The following is a 23,888-nucleotide window of genomic DNA, read 5'->3' as shown; positions in this document are numbered from 1 at the left end:
CTGCGGTCCGGGCTCATTGAAAATAATGGCTGCGGCTATGTGCATGGCCCGCGATTTGCGGGTAGCTCGCGGCTGACAGTTCGCTGCCGGCCGACCCGTAAATCACGGCCGTGCACATGGCTACGGTCGTGTGCACGAGGCCTTCGTTTAATGGGACATAAACTGTGTAGTTCATACAAAGCATATTTTTACTGTACTCGTAAAAATATGCTTTGTAAAAAAGTAGTGACCAGTCACTTCTCGCATTTTACAAGTTTTGCATTTCCAATTGACAATTCAAAAATGCTCTTCAAAAACCCTTGCAAAAATCAGTTTAAAAACCGCCTGAATTTCAGGGGCTGTTTTCTCTTGAAATAAGCTTCAAATTTTTCAGCCTGAACACATACTGTGTGAACATCGCGTCTTTGCTATAGGGCCCACTCTCCAACCAATGGCTGATTATTATAAATTATTACAGTCACATCAATTAACAGACTTCATTAACATATATTATATTGAGAATTCCACATATCACAATTTCCTTATGTAATATTAGTATTAGAAATGCTTATTACAGCAAGATAACAGGACAGGATAACAGTACACCTGTGAGCAGACTACAGACTGCCATTTATAGCCCACCAATGTGCTGTCAGTGGACACACAACACAGAGATCTGCTGGAGAACTGCAGCATTGCATGTTAACAGACCATTACTGCAGATTAAAGGGACTGTACACACGCAAATACCATGTGAGGCCCCTTCAAACACCGGATAGGTAGGGGTGCTGAGAGTTTGACCCCCACCAATCTAAGAATTATGCCCTATCCTAAGAATAGGCCACCAATTTTAAAATTCTTGATATCCCTTTCAATATTTTGCTTTCATTCACAAGGGAGTTTATCACATAATAAAATATGGTTACTATTTCTACAAAATCGTTCTAACACAAATACTGCGTTCCATAAAAGACGCAATGCTTTAGCAAAACAAAAACCCACATATAAAACTAAAATAACTTTTAACGGTAATAAAAGTTCTACATTTTTATTCAATATTACACGAGAAATTCAAAGATCTACCAATTTTGTGCATTTTCATTGGTAAAAAAAGGTCTCGAATACATGTGGTAGAAAAAAAGGTTAATTCCCAGCTACTTACAGATGCATTTTCCTGAAATAACAAGGCAAAATTTGTTATTATGTGTAAAATGATAAAGTTGTGAAGAAAACGTTTTTTTTTGTATATACAGTATGTAAGGCAAGAGGTTGCACATTAATTATACTAGAAATGACAGAGCACATTCTCTGTTTTGTAATGAAATCATTTTAAGTCAATAAAGATATTACAAAACCATTTTTACACAAAAAAGTGCTAGATGCTCTTGTGACTCTTCAGTAAAGCAGGATTCTAAAAAGCGAGAGCCAAAAAAAGATGTCATTGGCAGTAAGAGCAGTGGATGTGCTAAGAACGTCCTATCTTTTCTTCTACGTCCTTCTCAAAGAGAGTTCCGCTCTGGACTGTGAACCTCATTCACTCACTTTACCGAGAGTGAGTGAAAAAGCCGTAAGTAGTTTGTACTTTAAAAAAAAAAAAAAGTCAACTTCTTTGAGGTCTAGAATATTCCTTTAGTTGATCTTGCTCCTGAATATATGGGTTATTTTTTTCTAAGAGAGGTATTAACCAGAAATAATTTTGGGTCTACCGTAATTCTCATATAGAACCGTATAGTAGCAACGGACAAAAAAAAGGGGATAATTTCAGGACATTAAATCTACTGCTGCCCGCAGTCGGTAAATAGTCATCTCCTGAAAGAGAGTCCAGTAGGAATCCGGTCTTTACACTTGGAGAATTGCTGCACCACAGTCTTCTGGTTCCGTGTAATAAGAGGAGTTTGTGTCTGAGTGATGAATGCCGAGAGCTTCTTTGCTCTCCAGATTTGGCTCAATTATTACAGTTGTTTTCTCAAATTTTTTCTTTTTACAGGTCTCTGGACAGTTCTGCACATAGATGACCCTGTTGTAAGCCTTTAGTCTCTTCCACAGCTGGACATACACTTTACATTGCACATACATGAACAAAAGTCCTCCGGTGAAACCAATTGCTACAACGACTAATTTAGTCCAAAATGGCCATTCCAGGATACCTGTTGAAAGGGAAGAGAGATGGTAAGTATTGATGGACTTGACTATGACATCTATTTGTAACAGTACAACATGACCTGAAAGTCTAAATATAGACCTTGGCTATACAGAGATATAATATGCCACTATGGTTTTATTGAGACAAATGTCACTTCGGTCTAGATTTCTGTCATCCCTCCTCCAAGTACTGTTAGTAATATTTAGAAATATTTCCATTTATGTGTAATGAAGCAGACTAATCTTCTTAAAGGGGTTGTCCACTTTCAGCAAATTAATGTTATTTTTTGTATAATTAAAAGCTATACAATTTTCCAATATACTTTCTGTATTAATTCTGCACGGTTCTCAAGTTTTCTGCTTGTTGTTATTCAGTAGGAACATTCATAGTTTACTTCCAGTGGATAAAATTCTGTCCATGGTCATGTGCACGGCTCGTTACAGTATGTGTACCAGAGCTGTGTGCCCATCACATGACCATGGACAGAATTGTATCCACTGGAAGTAAACTATGAATATTCCTACTGAATGATAACAAGCAGAGATCTTGAAAACCCTGAGGAATTAATACTGAAAGTATATTGGAAAATTTTATTACTTTTACTTATAATATAAATAACATTAAGTTGCTAAAAGCGGACAACCCCTTTAAACAAGGACTTCAGACTTCAACAAACCAACTCCTCAATGTATAAAGGTTTAATCGCTCAAAACAATTTATAGTAAAGGTTACCTTCATCAGACACAGACAAATGGCTTTGAGTGAATAACAAAATAATATTCACTTCCCCTTCCCAAAACCTTTGCTCTGATTAATCTCTCTTCAAGGGAACGTGAAAAGCTGGCAGAAAACCGGCGTCAATTATAGAGAAAATCTACGTCAGCTCCTAGCTGGTATAGATTTCACTCTATAGGGTGTAGCAAGGTAGAGGCCCACGCTGGGTCCCTACCTCGGCCCTCCCCGATTAGACTACTCCCGCGCCCCCTGCATTGGACATAAAAAAATAAAAAAAAGTATACTCACTCTGCTCCCTTTCTCCCCTCCAGGTTTCCTCCTCATCACTCCAGCGCGGCTCATACAACGTAATGACGCCGGGCAGTGTCAGGACGTTGTATGCAATGCAGCACGGATGATGCTAAAGTGCTGCGTGCAATGTCCAATGGGGGAGAAGGGACTGCACATAGCCATGATCGTTGTGCCACAATTGTGGCGCATGGTCCGGGCCGAAACGTGCAACCCATTTATTAAGAGGCTTTTGCCTCTTAATAAATGTTTCGCAGTTTACTCTAACTTTCCTTACTATTAAGACTGGCATTATGAGTCATGTTCGGCTTTGATATAAAAGCACAGACTTTAATCCATTGAGTATGGATTGAGTTGTTCCAGACTGTTTTATAGCAGGCTGCAGATGAGGGAATAGCAAAGGTCCGGAAAGGATATGATGACGGGTATCTATAATTAGTAGTGCCACTGGTATGGGAGGGGTATATGTGGGAAATGCTTCTAAAGAAGATCTGTTGCATGTATTAGAAAAGGTTAGCCAGTGCTATTGCATCCACTGAATAGTGTTCTTATGGTGACTCTTCGAGGTACTAGGTGAGCGCATCTACGACTCTTCAGCTCAAAAGATGTCATAGATGAACAGAGCACACACCATTTTTTAAATTCGTTTTCCTACATCCCTGTGCCAGGGAATGCCCAAATACCCCTCAGATCTGGGCATTTATAGATACATTTACTTACCAGTGGTTTGGCCCAATTTGATCTCCTCTGCAGTCCTGTCTATTAAAACATATAGAGACCAAACAACGCAGGTAATTGCAATGATGTGGAATGTAACGGAGCACATGATCTTCCTCCGTTCACTTGAGGTCATCTGCAGCTTTTCCCACTAAAATGCAAAGATTAAAAATTATCATTTAAACTATCATATCTAAGTTAGCAAATGTAGCGATTCTTAAGTTAGTTGATATTTTAGGCATAACTAGTTTTGAATGAAGTCATATAACATGCCAATTTTATAATATTTTATTGCCTCATTTTTACTGGTACTTAAAGAGGCTCTGTCACCAGATTTTGCAACCCCTATCTGCTATTGCAGCAGATCGGCGCTGCAATGTAGATTACAGTAACGTTTTTATTTTAAAAAAACAAGCATTTTTGGCCAAGTTATGACCATTTTTGTAGTTATGCAAATGAGGCTTGCAAAAGTCCAAGTGGGCGTGTTTAAAGTAAAAGTCCAACTGGGCGTGCGTACATGGGGGCGTTTTTACTACTTTTACTAGCTGGGCGTTCTGACGAGAAGTATCATCCACTTCTCTTCAGAACGCTGGCAGTGCAGATCTGTGACGTCACTCACTTCCTGCCCCAGGTCCTACATCGTGTCGGCCACATCGGCACCAGAGGCTACAGTTGATTCTGCAGCAGCATCAGCAGGTAAGTAGCTACATCGACTTACCTGCAAACGCTGATGCTGCTGCAGAATCAACTGTAGCCTCTGGTGCCGATGTGTCCTCGCTCGTCCGACACGATGCAGGACCTGTGAGTGACGTCACAGCGTGATCTCTCGAGAACACGCTGTGTCTGCACTGCCAGAAGCTGGGCGTTGTGAAAAGAAGTGGATGATACTTCTCGTCAGAACGCCCAGCTAGTAATAGTAAAAACACTCCGATGTACGCACATAATACACGCCCACTTGGACTTTTACTTTAAACACGCCCACTTGGACTTTTGCAAGCCTCATTTGCATAAATACAAAAATGGTCATAACTTGGCCAAAAATGCTCGTTTTTTAAAAATAAAAACGTTACTGTAATCTACATTGCAGCGCCTATCTGCTGCAATAGCAGATAGGGGTTGCAAAATCTGGTGACAGAGACTCTTTAAGCATGGGATGAGGTAGTTACAATGTTAAATGTGCTGCAAGCAATAACCTTTAGAAACTTGACATTTTATTTTTACTAGAAAGTGAACTTCCACCTTCCTTTTCCCAAGGATTCATAGTAACTAGAGTTGCCTCACCCTCTCAATATGGCCTATTTGCGCCTATGAACGTCATAAAGAAAGGGAGGTCTGCTGGATGGGACCCCCCTCTATTGGCCCGGAGCAGAGTGCAGCTACAAAGAGAATCTCCTGTATTACAATGTATTACACAGACGCCCAATTTAATGGGTGATGGAATACTACATTTAAAACTATGGCTTTCTAAAGTGGTTACGGAGTATAATGTATGCGTTACATTGTTTTATTTATATATAGATAATATGACACTCTACATAACAAAATATTAGGAAATTGCGAGTTAGCAGAATCACAGCCTTCACAAAAAGAAGAAAGCGAGTAATAACCCGGCAGGGCTACTGAGAATTTAAATCCCTGGCTGTTATTCTGCAGGCGCCTTGACCGAACATAGGGGTAATTTATGGTAGTCTATATACTATCAAAGAAATGCAACATTTACTATATATAAAAATTAGACCCATATACTTAGAAAAGGACAAGTAAGAGGGAAGCAGAGAAAACAATGGCAACACTAACAAAGGATATGTAAACTTTAAAAACTTAAAAAAAATAAAACAACGTATTATGTGATTTTAAGCAACTTTTTAATTATTGTTTTTGATTGAATTTTTTTTACTTTTTGAGATACAGCTTTTATGTATCTTGTATACATAGAAGCTGTATCTGCCATCAAATCTGAATCCATCAGGTCAGTAGGACTGACAACTGGGCTGAAAGCTGGTCCTGCGTGTGTCTGATAGGTAGGATCCAGTGGATATCGATCACATCTAACTTCATGAACTTAGATGTGATCGATAACCGATGGATCCTGCGTGACCAGGGTTCACTGAAGTTGTTAGTCCTGCTGACCTGACAGATTCAGCTTTGACGGCAAGATACAGTTTCTATGTATACAGGATACAAAAAATCTGTATTTAAATAGCAAAAAAAAATTGGGGATAAAAAAAAACTATTAAAAAGTTGCTTAAAAATAACATAATACATTGTTAGTATTTAAAAAAAATAAAAATTTAGTTCAAAGGTTTACATATCCTTTCATTATTATTGATTATTTATTCATCTGTATCTTTGTTGGTTATTTTAATCACCCAATATTTCCAATTATAATAGAATACTATTGGCTGTCTGGACATTGCTGATACATGTATAGATACACATTCTCTAGGTAAAATACAGCTGTCGGACATATGCAAGCTGCAGTGCTCTCAATCACTTAGCGGAATTTCATTTCACTTACTTTTCTTAAAGGCTTTAATTTGGTTTCCATAATAAACTCAAACTTGCAAAGTTCACAGCACCGAGTATCGGAGCTCTTGATCCATTGCTGGAGGCAAGCCTGGTGCACAAAATGAAGGCTTCCTGTACAGTGACAGGGTGTTATCAGAGGACTTTCATCATCACCCTCACAGTGACATATCCTGAATTAAAGACAAGACATCCATAGTAATACATTTAATAGGAAATCATTTCACTTTTTAACATAGATGTAAAATCCCTAAACTACTTTGTCCGTTTTCGTTGTGAGGGCAACTACAATGGTTTCTCTGTATTTGGAAGTAGAGTGTGAACACCACAATTCCATAGATCACGACTCCTTCCGATGTACAAAACTGATGTTTGATTAGAATAGACTAAATATTAAATGAGATGTCAGAAAATGTTTAGGTTTTTATAAATGATCGTATAGTATTGATGAGGCAATATATATATAATATATGTTGTCTATTTTATGTTGTTTTAACCGAAAACACAAAAAAAGTAAAAATATCTATAGTAAAATTCTTTTAATCTGGCATCAACAGGACCATACAGGTACCAGTTTATAAAATAACCTGGACTACCAACATATGCAGCCAAAATACAATAATTCTACCATTATGGTGGTGTTTTTTTTTAGAAATCAAAAGACTCCACTCAGTCATACACATCTGGATTATTAAATTAGTTTTGTGCCAAAATTGCAGTACATTATGGATGCTAGGTTAAATGAATGTTATTTGCTAATAAATCTACATTAATGTGTCACCTACACTCAAAGAATTGGACGTTCCCAGAAATAAAAATGTGTTTATGTGGAAGAAGCAAATTGCTTATATTAAAACTGGTGACATTTTTTGTGGCATGAGAAGCCTACTGGATTGCCAAGCTAGTTTATAAATGCCTCGGTCCAATCTAAAAAGCAGTTCTTACCAAGCTTTATAGGCAACAAATACACTTAGATCAGGGGTGGAGAATAGAAAGTTGAGTTCGGGAGCCAGGCATTCATATCTAGGATCTCGAAAGATCAATTAAGAAGCTAAGTAACATGTTTATGCACCATTAGGAGAAATTAATTTTAGGTTCATTGGTAACCGAATATCAGGGAATTGTCACAAATTCTCCAGTCAGAATTTTCTCGGCACTTTGGTGTACTGGCTATTAAAAAAATTCTCCAGTCCTGATGTATGCACACATGTAAATTTCAATATTAAACTAATGCAAGAGTGACAAAGTAAGTGCGTAATAGTCTACACAGACAAATCTACATAAATACTCACATCACAAACTAAGATCTTAATAAACTAAACTAGGAAGACATGAACGGAATATCTGCTGTTTCATCATAAATCTGTCATCTTATTTATAGGTAATGTATGCATGAAACATGAGCATTGAACAGCACATTGAAATAAGAATGTATGAAACTTCTCAGATTCCTGGGTATTCTAGTTATAGAGCAGAATTCACAGCCATTTGTCCTATGCCCACCCAGAAAAATGACATTATCCAATGTGCCGACAATATGGAGTGATATTCAGGTCATAAATCCCAATATTATTTCTTTACTGCAAACTGGGATTTTGCATCCACAACTAAAAGCCCTTCTATAACTAAAGAGATGTAATCCCACTTGAAATTAAATTGTATTATTGACAGCCATGAAATCTATGAACTATGTTACTCACATGGGAAAGTATCTATCAAACATATTCATAGTTTTAGTCACTTGAGATATCGGTACATCTTGAGGATGCCCAAATGAATTGTCACACAGGTTTTAGCTCAACTGCATTAAACAAAAACAAAAAGGGTATGAAAATATAATGGTAAAAAATAATTATAAAAACCACGTTCCTGTTGGCAAAACCTGTCAGATAGAACTTTCGACTTGTTAAAGCTTACGGCTTTCTGTCACTGCTTATTTTGACATATTAAAAAGCCACCAAGTGGTACGCTGTGATTTATTCATTAGAGCTGTCAGTGATTCAATGTAAAGTTGTGGGACTGCATCTCAGATAAGAAGGTGGAGGGTGGTTCTTCTGTAAACCAACCTGCATGAATCCCCAGAGGCAGACACAGGGGAAGCAGGGGGGATTTTTTTGGAAGGGGAAGGACATTCAAGGTCACTATCCTCGACTGAACATAGAGGAGCCCTTAATGCCTCTGGATCTTCTTTCACAGCAGCAGTGTCCTCAAATACATCATCATCCCCCATGTCATCAGAGCAAAAATCAGTGCTTCCCAAAAGCATGCTGGAAGATGTGCCTGCACGTAGACTTCGAGAGTAGCCATCAAGCTCTTGGAACCTGTTCAGACTATGGACGCTTGAGCTTGGTGAAAAAGAAAATAAATAGTGGAGCAAGGTTTTGCTTTTTGAAGAATCACTGTCTGCCTTATCATGGAGAATAGGTATACATACAGATCCAAGACTAGTGTCCAGATATGGGATTTTCAGTGGGTTGCATGATACAGATTGACCCCGAACAACATTACAGTTATTTATAGGAACAGGATTCGTAAATTTAGCTCCATTTTCTAAAAATTGAAAGGTGGCCTTTGCAAAATGATGTTCTTCAGCTGAAAGTAGTTTCCCTTCTGAGCTAGTTCTTTCCACAAAATCACAGTTCCCAGACGACTCCTCCGTTTTTTGGTCCACATCATTGAGTGACTTTGAGAATGGGAGGGTGGACTTAGCCTTAGGGGGCTTCACGATGCTGCTATAGGTTTTGGTATCTGCATTTTCCATAGAGAAGCCATCTTGACATATAATGGTCACGGTGGCCCCTGGTGTCCTAGAACTCTGGCATTTGGGATTTTTCAACACAACAGCAGACTGCAATGGACTTTGATGACAACATTCAGAAAATACAGCACTGGAACTGCATGCAGAACAGTGAAAAAAAGCATAGAAAGTAAAAAAAGAATGACAAGAGAAGACATTTGTGATAAACATGAGTAAACAATACAGAGACAACATGACGTGGAACAAGGCAGAACATAAAGAACATATATATCTAGTATCAGATCATAGTCTATGGACTAAATACATTTAGCTTTTATATATTTTTTTCTGCAACAATAATTTATAAATAACCGGTTAATACCTGCAAATATCTTGGCTGGAAGGTGTCACGGATGTCCGCGGAAAGCTATTTGGTGCAGTAACTGAAGTTGGGCTTCCCGCCTGAAAAATATTAGAAACTTGTTACAACCATATTATAACTGAAAAATATTTGCTCTCAGAAAAGAAAAATACTATCCTTGCTGTTAACCAACGATGATTAGGGATAAAAGAAGATTTCTTGAATTTCATTCAACTATACTCTATTATGAAGATACACATACGATCGTAGCCAAACATAATTTATACTAGATGGTCATCACTATAGGCCACCATAGTCCAAATTGAGGCAGGTGGACTTTTTAAAGAAAACTGTGGAGGACAACATGGGAGAGGATTGATATATGCATTTTAGGCTCATACTGGCTCTACGAGGATATTGACGAGATATGACGCCAGCCGGCCAGACTCCAGAGAAAATTCTTGTACGATCTTGTGTCTCCAACTATGTTCTTTATAGAGTCTATGGGTCAATGTATTTATTTGCTTATTTTAAACTACTATGACATTTCAAAATCACTGAACAGGCCCTACTTAATCATGAGGGAGGTACAACACCTCCTGGCAGGACGCAGACAAACCACAATGCTACATAAAGGGAGATCACACAGGTGTTAGTATTATCATTGCACAAAAATGTAACTTTTATAAAAGTGTCAGGCTCATGAGTGAGTATGGCCTGTTCAGTGATTTTAAACAAATATATTTATTTTTCAGCCATTTGTTTGTCATAGGAGTGTAGGGACCCTTGACGCGAGTTGCGAGCTTGCGTATTTTGGCCAAAATATTAACCAATACCTCATGTTTAGCAATTATCTAATATCATGGCTATCTTTTCAGGATGCAGCCAGGTCTAGTGCTGCGGGAGAATGGTTGGTGCTGGGCAGCCCGCCCTGTCTAGTATTATGGGCGTCTAATAGGCTGTAAGCCAGCGTGGTGCACTACATGCACCCATGTGACTGACACTCTTATAAAAGCCACATTTGTGTGCAGTGATAAAACTAAGCAGCCACCCCCTCATGAATAGTAGGCGTGTGAGTGTCCGTTTATCAGTATATTGCACCTGTGTAATTTCCTCTATGTGGCATTGTGGTTTGTCTGCGTCCTGCCAGGAGGTGTTGTACCTCCCTCATGACCAAGTATGGAGTGTTCAGTGATTTTAAACTAATATAGTTATTTTTCAGCGATTTGTTTACTATTACATTTCTCTCTATCTGCGTGGAGTAACTTTAAAGATTACTATTTGAAGACACCAAAAATTCAGTCATTCTCAGAATGAAAATGAGAGGGAGGTAAGTGGTGGCTGCTCTGTGATTGAAGAGACTATGTAACGAAGAGCTATAGATAAGGCTGGTCCGAGGGGTAGGCACATACCTCTGGTACCCCCTTGCAATAGGGGGAGTATGGGCACAATTTATTGTAAAATAAATTAAAAACAATGATATTGGAGACAACGTTAGGACCCAGTGCAGCAGCGCATGGAGCAGGTGAATGATTTGGTAAATTAATGGGCACATTTTTTTTTGTTTGTTTTGAGCTCTGATCGGAGTTTAGGGGTCTGAATATATATATTTTTAGATGGTTTTATTTTTTTTTAAGTTCGGTAGTACAAGTAAATACAAGCACAACATAATTACCAACCAAAACTAGTTGGTGGGGTCTGCATATATTTAAGTGGTCTGGTTTTGGGTCTGAATTCATGTTGCTGTAGAGAGTGAGAATGTACTGTGGAAGCAAGCGGCCAAAGATGTCTCAGCAGCAAAACTCTGCAGTTGTCGGGCGAAGTCAACACAGTGTTCTGGGCTGGATGGAGAAGAGGAGGAAAGAGAACGTCTATAATGAGAGAATACATTACCTGTGAGTCACCAGATTTAATTGTTATGTATTCTGCCTGTGACAGTGTCTGACCAGTACTGTATTCTTTTGTATGGTTTGCAGCGTGATAATTCCATTATAAGGTGGATTTATCACCAGCAGATGACATGGCTCCCCAAACCATCACTAACTGTGGAAACTTCACACTGGACTGCAAGAAACTTGGATTGTGTGCCTTTCCACTCTTCATGCAGACTCTGGGACCTAGATTTCCAAATGAAATGCAAAATTTACTTTCATCGGAAAACAGGACTTTGGACCACAGAGCAACAGTATTGGTCCACTGTGTTATATCAAGTCCAGAGTCAACGCAGCCGTCTACTAGGACATTTTAGAGCATTTCATGCTTCCCTCTCCTGACAAACTTTATGGAGATGATGATTTCATTTTCCAGCAGGACTTGGCACCTGCCCACACTGCCAAAAGTACCAATACCTGGTGTAATAAACACAGTATCACTGCGCTTGATTGGACAGCAAACTCACCTGACCTAAAGCCCATAGAGAATCTATGGGGTATTGTCAAGAGGAATATGAGAGACACCAGGCACAACAATGCAGACGAACTGAAGGCCGCTATCAAAGCAACCTGGGCTTCCATAATGCCTCAGCAGTGCCACAGGCTGATCACCTCCATACCACGCCGCATTGATGCAGTAATTCATGCAAAAAGGAGCCCCGACCAAGTATTGAGGGCATATACTCTACAGACTTCTCAGTAGGCCAACATTGTTATTAAAAATCATTTTTGAAATTGGGCTTATATAATATTCCGAGACACTAAATTTTGGGTTTTCATTAACTGTTACCATAATCAACATTAAAATAAAAATAAAAAGCTGGACTTTGATCACTCTGTGTGTACTGAATCTATATAATATAGGAGTTCCAATATTTGAATTGAAGTACCGAAATAAGGTAGGCTATATTAACAAAATGTCATTCAGAAAATCGGATGCTATTTAAGCAATTAGAATACATTTGGGGAAGACAGTCTTTATACTTATATATTGACTTATTATAACTATATATAACTGCATGTGCATTATGCCTTAATGGGGCTTATATCTGGGTATGCACAAAAAAAAAAGCTTTAAATGTGTTTGGTAATTCTGCATGTTTACGTGACTATCAACCTCTACAATTGATGGCTTCTTTAAATGTTAGAAGACAAGTAGATCAAGCAAGACGAGTGAGTCACAACTGTATGTTAATGGGTTGTCATAGCAACTTACGATTTTAGTGAGGGAGGGTGCGCGCTACAGTTTTGTTTTTGAGGACTCTGGACTGATTATTTTCTCCTGCATTCACCAATATTGAATGTACTAATTTTCTTAAATGTCAAGACACAGTTTTAGATTATTCTTCTGCAGATCAGGCTGCTCTTTTGTTATTTTATAGAACACTGTCCCAAATAAATATTTTTTAGAAACATAATTTGTAATACTTATGGCTTCGGCACACAATAGTACTGTTCACAGAACTCGTCATTTTCTTATTGACTGAATCTTTTTCGCATTTTAAATTGCTGTCACGGAGTCTGATGGTCCCACGAATAAAGCTGGAATGGTTTTTGCTTCAGACTGGCCTAATTGTTCTCAATACACATTCTCAAACGCATTGAGCGAATAATTGCGGCTGACAGAGATCAGATGGTTGGGAGGTTATTGAGGGTGTGGATGGATTTTACGTACAAATCTTTATTCAGGCTTTGACAAGTGAATAGTCACTCAATATGCGTAATAGTAAATATATACTACCAAATATGTATGCCATCATATACCAAATGCAACAAAGGCAAAACCACTCTGTGTAGAAGAAAACTGAATAAAACGGTGATCTGTGTCTGCAGCCACTAGAGGGAGCTTAGGTTCAATGTCCTCAGTCAACTCCTAAGCTCCCCCTAGGGGCAGCTGCAGGCTAATTTAAAGTTAAAGTCACTTAACTTTTTGCCTATGCAGGGAATTTGGAGCTCTAACCGCTATAAAGATATTAGATATAGTATAGGAACACGTGATCAAGATATAAAATGGCGCAAAGGCGAACCCATGATAAAATAACCATTGCATCACCCTGCCCATGTAAGCATTTATTTTACTCTCCTATAAACTACATTATGTTATAAGGCAGCGGTCTGTAACCTTTTATACCATGCGAGCGACCTTCAACTTTTAGTGATGGCCAGGAAACACATTTAAGTGAAAAATGTTAACATATTTAGCATAGAGAAACTTAAAATCAGAAAATTTTTATTTGCTTGTAAATATTTCAGTTTCGGAATTAAACACTGGTATTCCAACACCCATATTGGCACTTTTCTGGTGGTAGAATATGAGTGTAATATTATTATTAATGTGGATGTCCTATTGTAACAAGAGCACATGGTCACAATTTAGGGTTCATATGGCGAGCCACACGCGTTTCCCGAGACACTGGTAGGGGACCACTGTTATAAGGGCTACACAGTAGACTTGCCGACATCTATAAATGGATATAACGGGTTGTATGAAACGGTGTCTGATTTTGTCCAGAAACATCACTACTAAAGTCCATATGATGTGACTGCTCAGTGAGTGGGGCTGAGCTGCGATGTCAGACACAATCCATAGACAAAAGTGGTGCTGTTTCTGGGGGGGCGACGACCCTTTGTTCTAATCTTATACAACTCCTCTAATTAAGTCTCCCTTCTAAATAGATCTCACTAGTTATCAATATTGGATCACGTTTAAAAGATAAAAAAAAAAAAAACGTGTGGTTGAATTTTCTATAATGTCAATCCTTAGAAAAATAAATCCTATCCAATATAAAACAGAATTGAAAACAAAAAATGTTTGGGAATGATTTATTTTTTTGTAGCAGGACTGTTTAGAGGAGTTTTATTGTGTGTTACTACACAATTATTATTTCAGGAGCTGCACTAAACATTTTTCTCACATTAAAGGATAAGTTGCGAGCAGTGGAGCTGGAGGTTTTTTGTTTTTTTTTTTGTTTTTTTTTATAGAGATCCCAGCAGTAAACACGGGAAGAAAATGTTGAAATCTCCTGCTGGTATTAAAGGCAAGCCTTGTTCTATAATGCAGCCGTGCAGCATGACAACCAATTCTACGAGTGACATACTGTACACATTCACAGTTGGCACCTTCACTAGTCGAAGATAATTTTCTGTAGTGTATGCAATTAATTTTATATGTAGTTTTACATAGTGAATGAATAGTTATCATATTTGATCTGATCTGTTAGTGCACAGATTAACCAAACAGACCAAGATTTTTCCATGGACCTCTATAGAACTTGTGTCCTAGTCTTCATTTGGTTCCCAGTTTCGTTAAAGTGCTGGTTATACATGCAAAACAACTCCCTACTGAAATAAAAGCAAGTTATGGATACCTACGAGTGAGAACACACACACACATAATGCAATATTATTACATGAAGGCTTACTGAAAGGGTAGAAACTATTTTGAACAGTCATAGCCAAGATGAATTTGACCATCTTAAAGTATGGTTGCCCACCATTGAAAACCATTTTGGTGCCAAAATTTAGCGCTAGTTCTTTTATAATATATTTTTAAAGATACATGATAAAATTCTGGTTGCCTTCAGACACCACTAGGGGGAGCTTAGAAGGGTTCTGAAGACAGATTTATTAATTAGTTCAATGGGAGCGGTTTTAAACTGTATGCATAAAGTTCCTCCTAGTAGCAACTACAGGTAGTTATAATTTTATGTTTTATTTCTATTGTTATGCAAACTTAAGCATCTTTGGTAGTCCAGAGATACAAAGATAAAACAATTTAATCAGCATTTGTTTTTAAAATGGAGTTTTACCTGACACAGACACCATGTATTTTACAACCAAATGAATCTAGACTGGTTAGATAAAGTTTGATCTCTGTGTTAGGGGAGACTTAAATATTTAAAGGAAACCGATCAACAGCATTTCCCCTATTAAACCAGGAATACCTGGTGGAAGTGGGTGAAAAATCATTTATGTAACCTATAATTATCTTCTAAGTATGCTCTGTACCTTTAGTATTCGGTTCTTTAGTGTTTCAGCACTGTATGCAAAGGAGCATAAGAGAGTCATTTTGGTTTGAAAAGAGTCAAATCTTCATTCCTCAAGCCTTTCCGAGTTAATCCCGCCTCCTTACTTTTGATTGATAGCTCCTTACCTTCCCCAAGCACACAGGAAATCCAGTGCTTGCGCATCGATGTTCTGTTCTGGTGCGCGCGCACAACAGGACACCATAGCGGCGCATGCGTAGTAACTAGATCTGAGGCCCTGACAAGGCAGGGAAGGGTTTCAGACCACACATGACAGGCGCATGCACGGTATTTCAGACGAGATTTCGACATTCAGAGCGGCCATTTTTCAGTGGTGGGTGGACATAAGAAGAGGAACGAACAAGACTGCCAGATTGTTACCATAAAAGTTGCGTAATGTTTGCAGAACGTTATTTAAAGTTGGAGGAGGAGTTTAGGAGAGGGGATAAAGGCAATTAACTTTTGACAGCAGCGGCCAGCGAGGGGCGAGTAGAGTTCAATAGGTGAAATGCTGGTGACTTAAACATAAATAATTCATAATTTGACCATATGAAGAATCAGGCCACCTTCAGATGTTGGGGACTTGTTGCAGATTGTTGGTGATTTAAGACCAGCTTCACAGGAGCATGTTATATCATAGGCTTCTGAAGCAAAGTTGGATGCATGAACTTTGTCTAATATACAAAGCCAGATCACATTGAAACGTTTTGTAATATGGAGACAATCTGACCAGATAAGACAGTTCTTGCACTTGTGTCATTCCCATGGAATTGAATGGTGTATTCTCTAATGAGATGATGGTTTAATTACTCTGCAGAGATAAAGGACACCGAACAATTCAGTACTGTTCCAGCTCAGCGAAATCCTGTGTTTGCTTAGTCATGTATGTGGCAGGAGAATGGGGGCATTCAATATACTGTACATATTGACCATAATTAATGTACGGCAAATATAAAACTTGAATTGCTATATTTTACAATATAACATTGTTACAGCTACATCATCTGCTGCATTTTATTAAAGTGTTGTAAAAGTTGGGGGGGGGGGGGGTCATGAGTGAAGAACAGTCATAGATAATATAAAACTGGTTCTACAAGACATATCAGCAAGAACTATTAGGTACTTCATCACATCTATACTATGGAAAAAAGGTGACCTCAAGGATGATTTATTTCCATGTTAAATAAATAAGAAAATCCCCAGTAAATACATCCCTGAGTTGTCCTCTTTCGATAAATTCAATTTAGTTGTTTTAAGTTATTTCTGCTTTTGGAGGAGCAGGTTAAGTAGAAGAAGGCTGCTTTTGGCTTCCAAATTGGGTTATTATCCAGCTTCCACAGACTCCTGAATGGCAAATCTGCCAAGTTATTTAGCAATATTAGGGTAATGGCCCTTGGAGCGGCATTGATGCGGCCCAGATGCATCCAACAGCTGCACTAGGACTCAATTCCGCGCGGTTGTCAAATTGCTTGTTAATTGCAGCGCGTTGTTGCAGGTAAAACGGCTGTTTACCTGCAAAATCATGCATCCATAAAGAATGTATTCATTAATGGGCGCATGATTTTGCAGGTAAACCGCAGTTTTACCCGCAACAACGCGCAACTATTAACAATCAAATTGACAGCCATGCCAAGCAGGGTGCTGGCGTGGCAGTTGGCCGGATCACGGCCACATTAATGCCGCACCGTAGGTCCTTACCGTAAGAACTAGGCAAATTTATCAGTAGTCCCCTGGTGCTGTTGGTGACTTCAACAACGTGCAGGTTAAACTTGTCCCTCTCTGCGGTATCGCTTCTCTGTTTACGGACTATTGGCATGTTTATGATAGCAGCTGGGTACATAAAACTTTAATTGGCATAAATCTATTGAAATAAAAAAACATACACAAAACAGGTTTGAATTAGAAGCAACACCAAGTTTTGCAAACAAATTCAATGACAGCCAAATTTTTTTTTGCAACATGCACTTAGAAAATAGAGAAGTTAATTAACATCATCTGTTCTATAGAGAATATTAGTTACTGTATGAATGACAGAACAGGAAAGCCTGAGCGTACAGCATTATGGGATACGGTGACATTAATACATGGGAATATACACCCACAACTGTGAATATAACAGTGCTTTAAACTCCCGAATGACATTTTGTGTGTGATGTTTTCTAGGCTGCAGTCACCAGGGCTGGAGCTCAATTCACCTGTGGACAACAGAATAGTCACATGTCTGTAAATCCACCGGTGAGGTGTACCAACCATGGCAGCCAGATGGTTATATAATGCACATGTATATATGTATTAGTCCTTTAGTGTTGTTTAGAAAAAGCCTTTGGGGGCTTTATTAATGCAGCTTCTCCAGTTTTTTGGTGTAATTGCATTACAACATACAGTTTTCAAAGTGAGCAACACATGTATTAAAGAGGTTATCCAGGTTTTTAAAATTCATGGCATACCCTTACGGTAGACCATCAATATCAGTTTGGTGGGGGTCCAACTCTTGGCAGCCCCGCCGATCAGGTCTTTGAAGGGGCTGCGACGATTGTACGAGTGCTGCAGCCTCTTCATTGTTTACGCGGTTTTCCATTACGTTCGTACTTGCACGCGCCGTTCCATTCGAAGCGGCTGTGCAAGGTACTGCACCACTGTCCCATTCACTTGAATGGAACAGTGGTTCAATACCGTACACAGCCAGTACGAACGAAAAGGAGTACCATGTAAACTATGAAGAGCCTGCGGCGCTTGTTCGAGAGCCGCGGCCCCTTCAAACAGCTGTTTGACAAGAGTCGTACCCCCACCGGTCCAATTTTGATGGCCTATCCTAAGAATAGGCCATCGGTTTTAAAAACCCGTAAAACCCTTTAATGAACAATCAGTGAATGGCACACTGATGCACTTTTAAGAAAGTGGTGGTGAAACAATACCATCTACAAGCTGGTAGCCCACACCTGCTCACAAACCTGAGGGAGGAGCCTCCTCCACTGCGGTCTCCAATAGGAAACCAGGAAGACTAAACCCCACCCCCTTAGCTAAGCCCCACTTTATCAGCCGTCTGGCAGCAAAAAAATGGAGGCGATAAGGAAAAAAATTTACATCTGTGTTCTATGCAAGATTTCTACAAGATTGTTTGGTTCATGAACATGCAGAAAACCATGCAGACTGATAAAGAATAAGCAGAGCAAAATCTTACCCACAGTGTATTATTTATTTCTAGGTTAAGTGTTCCTTTAATAACTCTCCCCCTTTCTTTTCCAGTCATAGAAACACCAAACTTAGCAGCTAATATAAGTAAAGCTAATAGACATAATTTTTTTTAAATTTCCGGTCATTAATCTGAGGAACACTATTCTCATCCTCTCCCGAACCCCTAATGGCTGCCTACAAGCACTCGCAGATAACATTAAACTACACAGTGAGTAAAAGATTATAAATACTCAATCTTTAGTGTCCCTTTAAAACTAAAATACTTTTTTCATCACTAGAGGTTATTGGTTACCTTAGAACAAGTCACATAACTCTAACTTCTAGTAACTTTATAACATGGGATACAACATTTTTGTAAACCGGATCTTCCAATGAAAAATAAAGCCTCGATCCACCCTAAGCCTGAAAATTCTGATGAGACTCCTATTATGTCAATGCATTACATGGACAGGCCATTGAGTTCAATTAGTACCATGTATTGCTTCAGTTCTCCTGTGATGGCGCTGCAGGAAGATTAAACACTTACTAAAAAGCTCCTCCACAGATTACAGCTGATCGCTCAAAGCAGATAACCCCCTTAAGAGACAGTATCTACTGTTGTGCTGGAGTGTTAACAATAACCGGGGGAGACAACATTATTATAACAAAATATTCAGCTCTGGATAAAGATCGCTAACTATACAACCCATTTAAAGCATACCGCTAGGCAAAGGCTCAAACTCACATGTCAAAAGCATTCTTACATGGGTCCCGCAGCATAGATATACTACTTTGTCGTATCTCGTGATATAAAAATAGAAGAATATCTCAATATAACGGGTCACGACAAGAGCAGGTAATGAGCTCATGATCCAGAATAGATTTGGGGGTCCAGGATAGGACGGAATTTATAAGGTGGGAGATTGGTCCTACCGCTACAAAAACTTTAGTAAAATGATGACAATCTACATTTATTAACACTGTATTGTTATTTATTAGAAGATCATCAGCTCATGAAAAGGAGAGACATGGAAGAGAAGCATCTCCATTTTAGCTCCAGCACCCTCGAGCACTGCACCAGTATCTTTTGCTAGAAAGCAAAGTTGTACACGTGAGTAGATTCCCCTGTCAAAGTTAAAGGAAGGAGAGATCAATCTACATAATGCTTGCGTGTGCAAGACCTTGATTTTATTTGCCATTACCGCAGCAAAATTTTGAAACAACATCCACGTTCTCTATTTTAGGGCTTCCAATATCCCGATTCACCTTTGCTTTCTAAATAGAAGACATGCCCATGCATCAGTCCAATGGCTCAAATTTACATTTTACGCAGTGAAAACGATCTATTGTTCTGGCACAACCTGAATGCTATTTGCATATATTAGTAGTTATTCCCCACTGTACTTTGCATTATGTCCCAAAAAAAACCATATTAAAGCAGTTTAATTGCAGAGGATACTGCCGCAGCTCATGATGGTGCTGACCACCGCTAAAGTCTGAAAATGGTGCAAGTTTTGTCGAAAAACGACACCGGCTCATTGCAGGCGTAGATTTGCTTTTTTGCCTCTCAGACAGGGCAAAACGTGCGAAATTTATTAAGAGGCGTGAGCCTTTTAATAAGTTTTGCATGATTTACACCAAATACCTCCTTTAACCAAGACTGGTAAGAAAGACCATTCTTAGATAACGTGGGCCATAGTAATTAGTTTCTTAGGAGAGGTCAGTACTGTATATGGTACAGGACTATATGAAATGTATACTACTGTACTGTGTACGTATGGGTCATTTTATAAGGGCAATGTACAGATCCTGTCACTTAATATATACAAGTACAGTATATGATACAGTGCTGTGAACTGCTGACGTATATGGTGCATCATTTATTTATGTGACAGCGTTGCATGTTACATCAGTTTTCATGTGACTGCTAAGGCTTCGTTCACATCTGTGTCAAGACTCCATGGGTTCCATCGGACCTTTCTGTCAGGGGAACCCATGAACGGAACGAAAACTGAAACAAACGGAAACCAGTCCCGATGCAGATGTGAACAAAGCCTAACTTACATACTGCCCATACTATTTGCTTTTGTTGTCTTATTTCTGTGTCTATTTTTGTTTATTCTGTATTCTTTTAATTTTGAGTTTAACGATTTAGGGGCGTCATAAAGGAACTAACAGCTTTCCATAGGGTTGTGGTCTTGTTTTAAAATACTTTAACTTTACAATAATGGTTTCAAAACAAATTAAATAAAAGGGCAACAACCCGGCATGTTGACCCTGTGGCAGGTCTGACCATTCACTGTATTGGTCACAAGAGCAAGCCTAACAAGCTTGTCAAGGAACGCCCCCTCTAAGTACCAGAAGTAATAAAGATAGTGAGCGGATTGTTCTTGACACGTTACTCTGAAGCCTGGTCAAGGTGCAGAGACATTGAAGTAGCAGGGCTGCCCTAGCAAAGGATCTCCATAATGGAGCCAACAAGCCAGGTGATTCTTCATGGGGGAGGGAATATTTAATTAAAATTCTCACTATATGCACACTGCATGGAACTTTCTAGACTGTGAAACTATACATCGTGTCTTACAGATTTCTTTATGCAAAAGTCTCTATCTCAAAAGCTCTTAATTCCATAAAATATTCTATGTCAGTACATAAACAACATCACAACACGACATGGGAACAAATGTGGACAATTTGCAGATTTAAAGAAAGTCTTACATCCACTTTAATATAAAAGCTTTTAGCATCATTCCCAGTAAAAGGATTCCCATACTTGAACAAACTAAACTAAAAGCAGATTTGGTTCTGTAAAACGCAGCTATATTAGAATATGCACGGATCAATCTGTGACTACCAAGGCACAAATGGTGGTTTTCTTAGTTCACAGAACGAAGTTGAAGACTTGATGGTTCTGGGATATCAGCATACCCCACTGGGGTGTTTAGCAGATTGTTCAATACAACACTTAAAAAGAACGTGCGATCAGAATATGGCTTATTGTTCAAATCCGATTTTTATGTTAAACATGTTTTTAAAGAATTTGTTGATGTTTATTTTCTAGATCATTATCTTTATTAAAAAATAATCCTAAAATCTTGCAGTTTTCACTCTGGCCACTAAGCCTCACAATAGACTGACCCTTCCTGTTCTGTAGAGATCATTTCTCAGCAGACCTCTCATCATCACAGGCAGGATTTCGATGACAGGATTACACCTCTATATAGAGAACACAGGATCCACCATTGACAATAGGTGATGGACACAGCTCCCCCCTACCCCTTTCTGCACAGTGACCTCTGCACGGGTCATAGAGCATGCCGAAAAAAACCTCACTCATAGAAATCAATAAGTCAGCTCCGGATTTATGTTTCCTGTAGTCCATCAGGATGCTGTAAATCCTCTCTCTAAATGCTGTTAACAGCAGCTCAGGCAAGATGGCTTTCCCCCCATAATCATTTAAAGAAAATAGAATAAAACAATCTACATTGAAAAAATAAAAAAACAGATTATAAAAAAATTATATATGTTTCACTATCTGGTTTTAATTAGTAAAAATGAAAAATAACCCTCCGAATCCAGAGGCCACCTTTTATAAAAGATCAGGAACGGAATAGTTAAATTCAGCACAGACATTTCATTTCTGTGCAGCGGGTAGCATGATTATAGCGATCGTTGTTGCCATGACTTCAGACCCAATAGACTGCCAGTCAGAATAGTCTAGTTAGCAACCTGGAGCTGCGGCTGTCAGGGCATGCTGAGTTGTAGTTTCACAGCAGCTGGAGAGCCAATGGTTTAGGGCAAGGGTCACATGTGTCTGCCCACCTGCTTCAGAGGGCAGTGTCAGGAGAAAGACAAGCACCAGGCCAGGAAGATCCTACGCTTTATAAGGTAAGCACTTGTATTTAGTTTTTTTTATGTATCAATTGTCATGAACTCTTCGGAACTATACAATACTTGTAGATAAGCGGATTCTTTAATGTCATAATAGTTTAGGTCACTGAAAAAAAGCTTTACCAGGGGTGTACTTCTAGGGTAGCACCTTCACCCATACCCTGGTGTCCCTCTGCTACATAGGAAGACACCAGTTTTACAAATGGGACATAGTAGCATGGGGGCCCTGTTACAGATGTTGATTTGGGGCTCAAAAGCTTCAAGATACACCCATGAGCTATACTCAGGCTTTGAACACTGCTGATACATGGATTATTATATGTAATCAGATAGTAAAACCATGGCATTACTCATCTGGACACAGTTACAAAGAAAAAAGTATATTTCTACATTACCTTGGAAATGTTACTGGAACGGCTGACTGAACGCCCCAAAGTTTTTTCATTCTGAAATATAATGTAAATGGAAACACATGAGACGTGTGGAAAGATAATTCACACGAAAGACTAGAGACAGACAACCATGGCTATCAGTCACTACAGCTGAATACTTATTACATTGTGTATTGTGCTGCGACACACAACTGTATCAACCTTCACATGTTACGAAGAGCTTTGCCAAGGAAAACATATACATTTTAGTACACATGAATGGAAGACCTTCCATCAATCAAATGTTTGCAGGTTATCAAGAGCGGGCAGAGGAAAGGGATCAGACTAGACGCAGGGTTGTTTGTAGTCTATAATAATCATGGAGTCACATAGACCAGCATAGGTGCTGTATACAAAAGACAATTTCCAATATTTTTCTTAGAAGACAAAAATGAACCAAGAAAAACTGCAATCATGGGAAGAACATGAAGATTCCATGTAGACATTGCGCCGGTCTGTTTTTTTTTTTATATGTCAGTTATTTCTTTATCTAGTCTCAGTATTTGAAGAAAGATCTTTACGGAGACTCATTCTTGTTAATATAGCAACCAATTAGAATTCTGTTATTTTATTCCAGTGCTGGATAGAAAATTTAAAGGGTCACTATTGTTTTGCAACGTTTATGACATGTCATAGGTTCCTACCAGGACCTCCACTGATACAGAGACCCCCACTAATTTCTTAAACTAAAGAGTAGATGTCCTCTGCCTTTTTTGGCTCTACTGGGAGAAACATGCATAGAGGTGTACGGGCTCATAGAAAGCTTCTAGCCTGTCCACCGCAAACTCAACCTATCCCAAAAGAGGTGGAAAAAGCCAATCAGAGCCAAAGGGGTACATCGCAGAGCCGGGTGCTTTTGCCCCTTCGTTGCGATGATTGGTGAAGTTTTAGAACTTGGACCACCAATCAAAAGTTTTTCTAAATCATATTAACCTTTAAAAACCATATTT

The 23,888-nt window shown here is 38.9% G+C and overlaps 1 protein-coding gene across 4 annotated transcripts in view; it reads right to left on the bottom strand.

Annotated features, from left to right (window-relative positions):
- Positions 1 to 1,011: 1,011 nt before the first annotated feature.
- Positions 1,012 to 23,888, bottom strand: part of MARCHF8 (membrane associated ring-CH-type finger 8) — a 172,527-nt gene continuing 149,650 nt past the window's right edge. For 3 of the 4 annotated variants that reach the window (XM_075841519.1, XM_075841517.1, XM_075841518.1), the window contains 6 exons: positions 22,903 to 22,953; positions 9,508 to 9,587; positions 8,455 to 9,282; positions 6,381 to 6,561; positions 3,866 to 4,013; positions 1,012 to 2,126 (listed from right to left, as the gene is read on the bottom strand). In XM_075841519.1, coding sequence (XP_075697634.1) covers positions 1,819 to 2,126; positions 3,866 to 4,013; positions 6,381 to 6,561; positions 8,455 to 9,282; positions 9,508 to 9,587; positions 22,903 to 22,953 — 1,596 coding nt within the window. In that variant the 3' untranslated portion in view covers positions 1,012 to 1,818. The remainder of the gene's footprint in view (positions 2,127 to 3,865; positions 4,014 to 6,380; positions 6,562 to 8,454; positions 9,283 to 9,507; positions 9,588 to 22,902; positions 22,954 to 23,888) is intronic. The other variant, XM_075841520.1, reaches the window with a different exon arrangement.

The sequence above is a fragment of the Rhinoderma darwinii genome, chromosome 11, assembly GCF_050947455.1.
Source record: "Rhinoderma darwinii isolate aRhiDar2 chromosome 11, aRhiDar2.hap1, whole genome shotgun sequence".
NCBI classification, from domain to species: Eukaryota; Metazoa; Chordata; class Amphibia; order Anura; family Rhinodermatidae; genus Rhinoderma; species Rhinoderma darwinii.
This window is presented reverse-complemented; position numbering and strand designations above follow the sequence as displayed.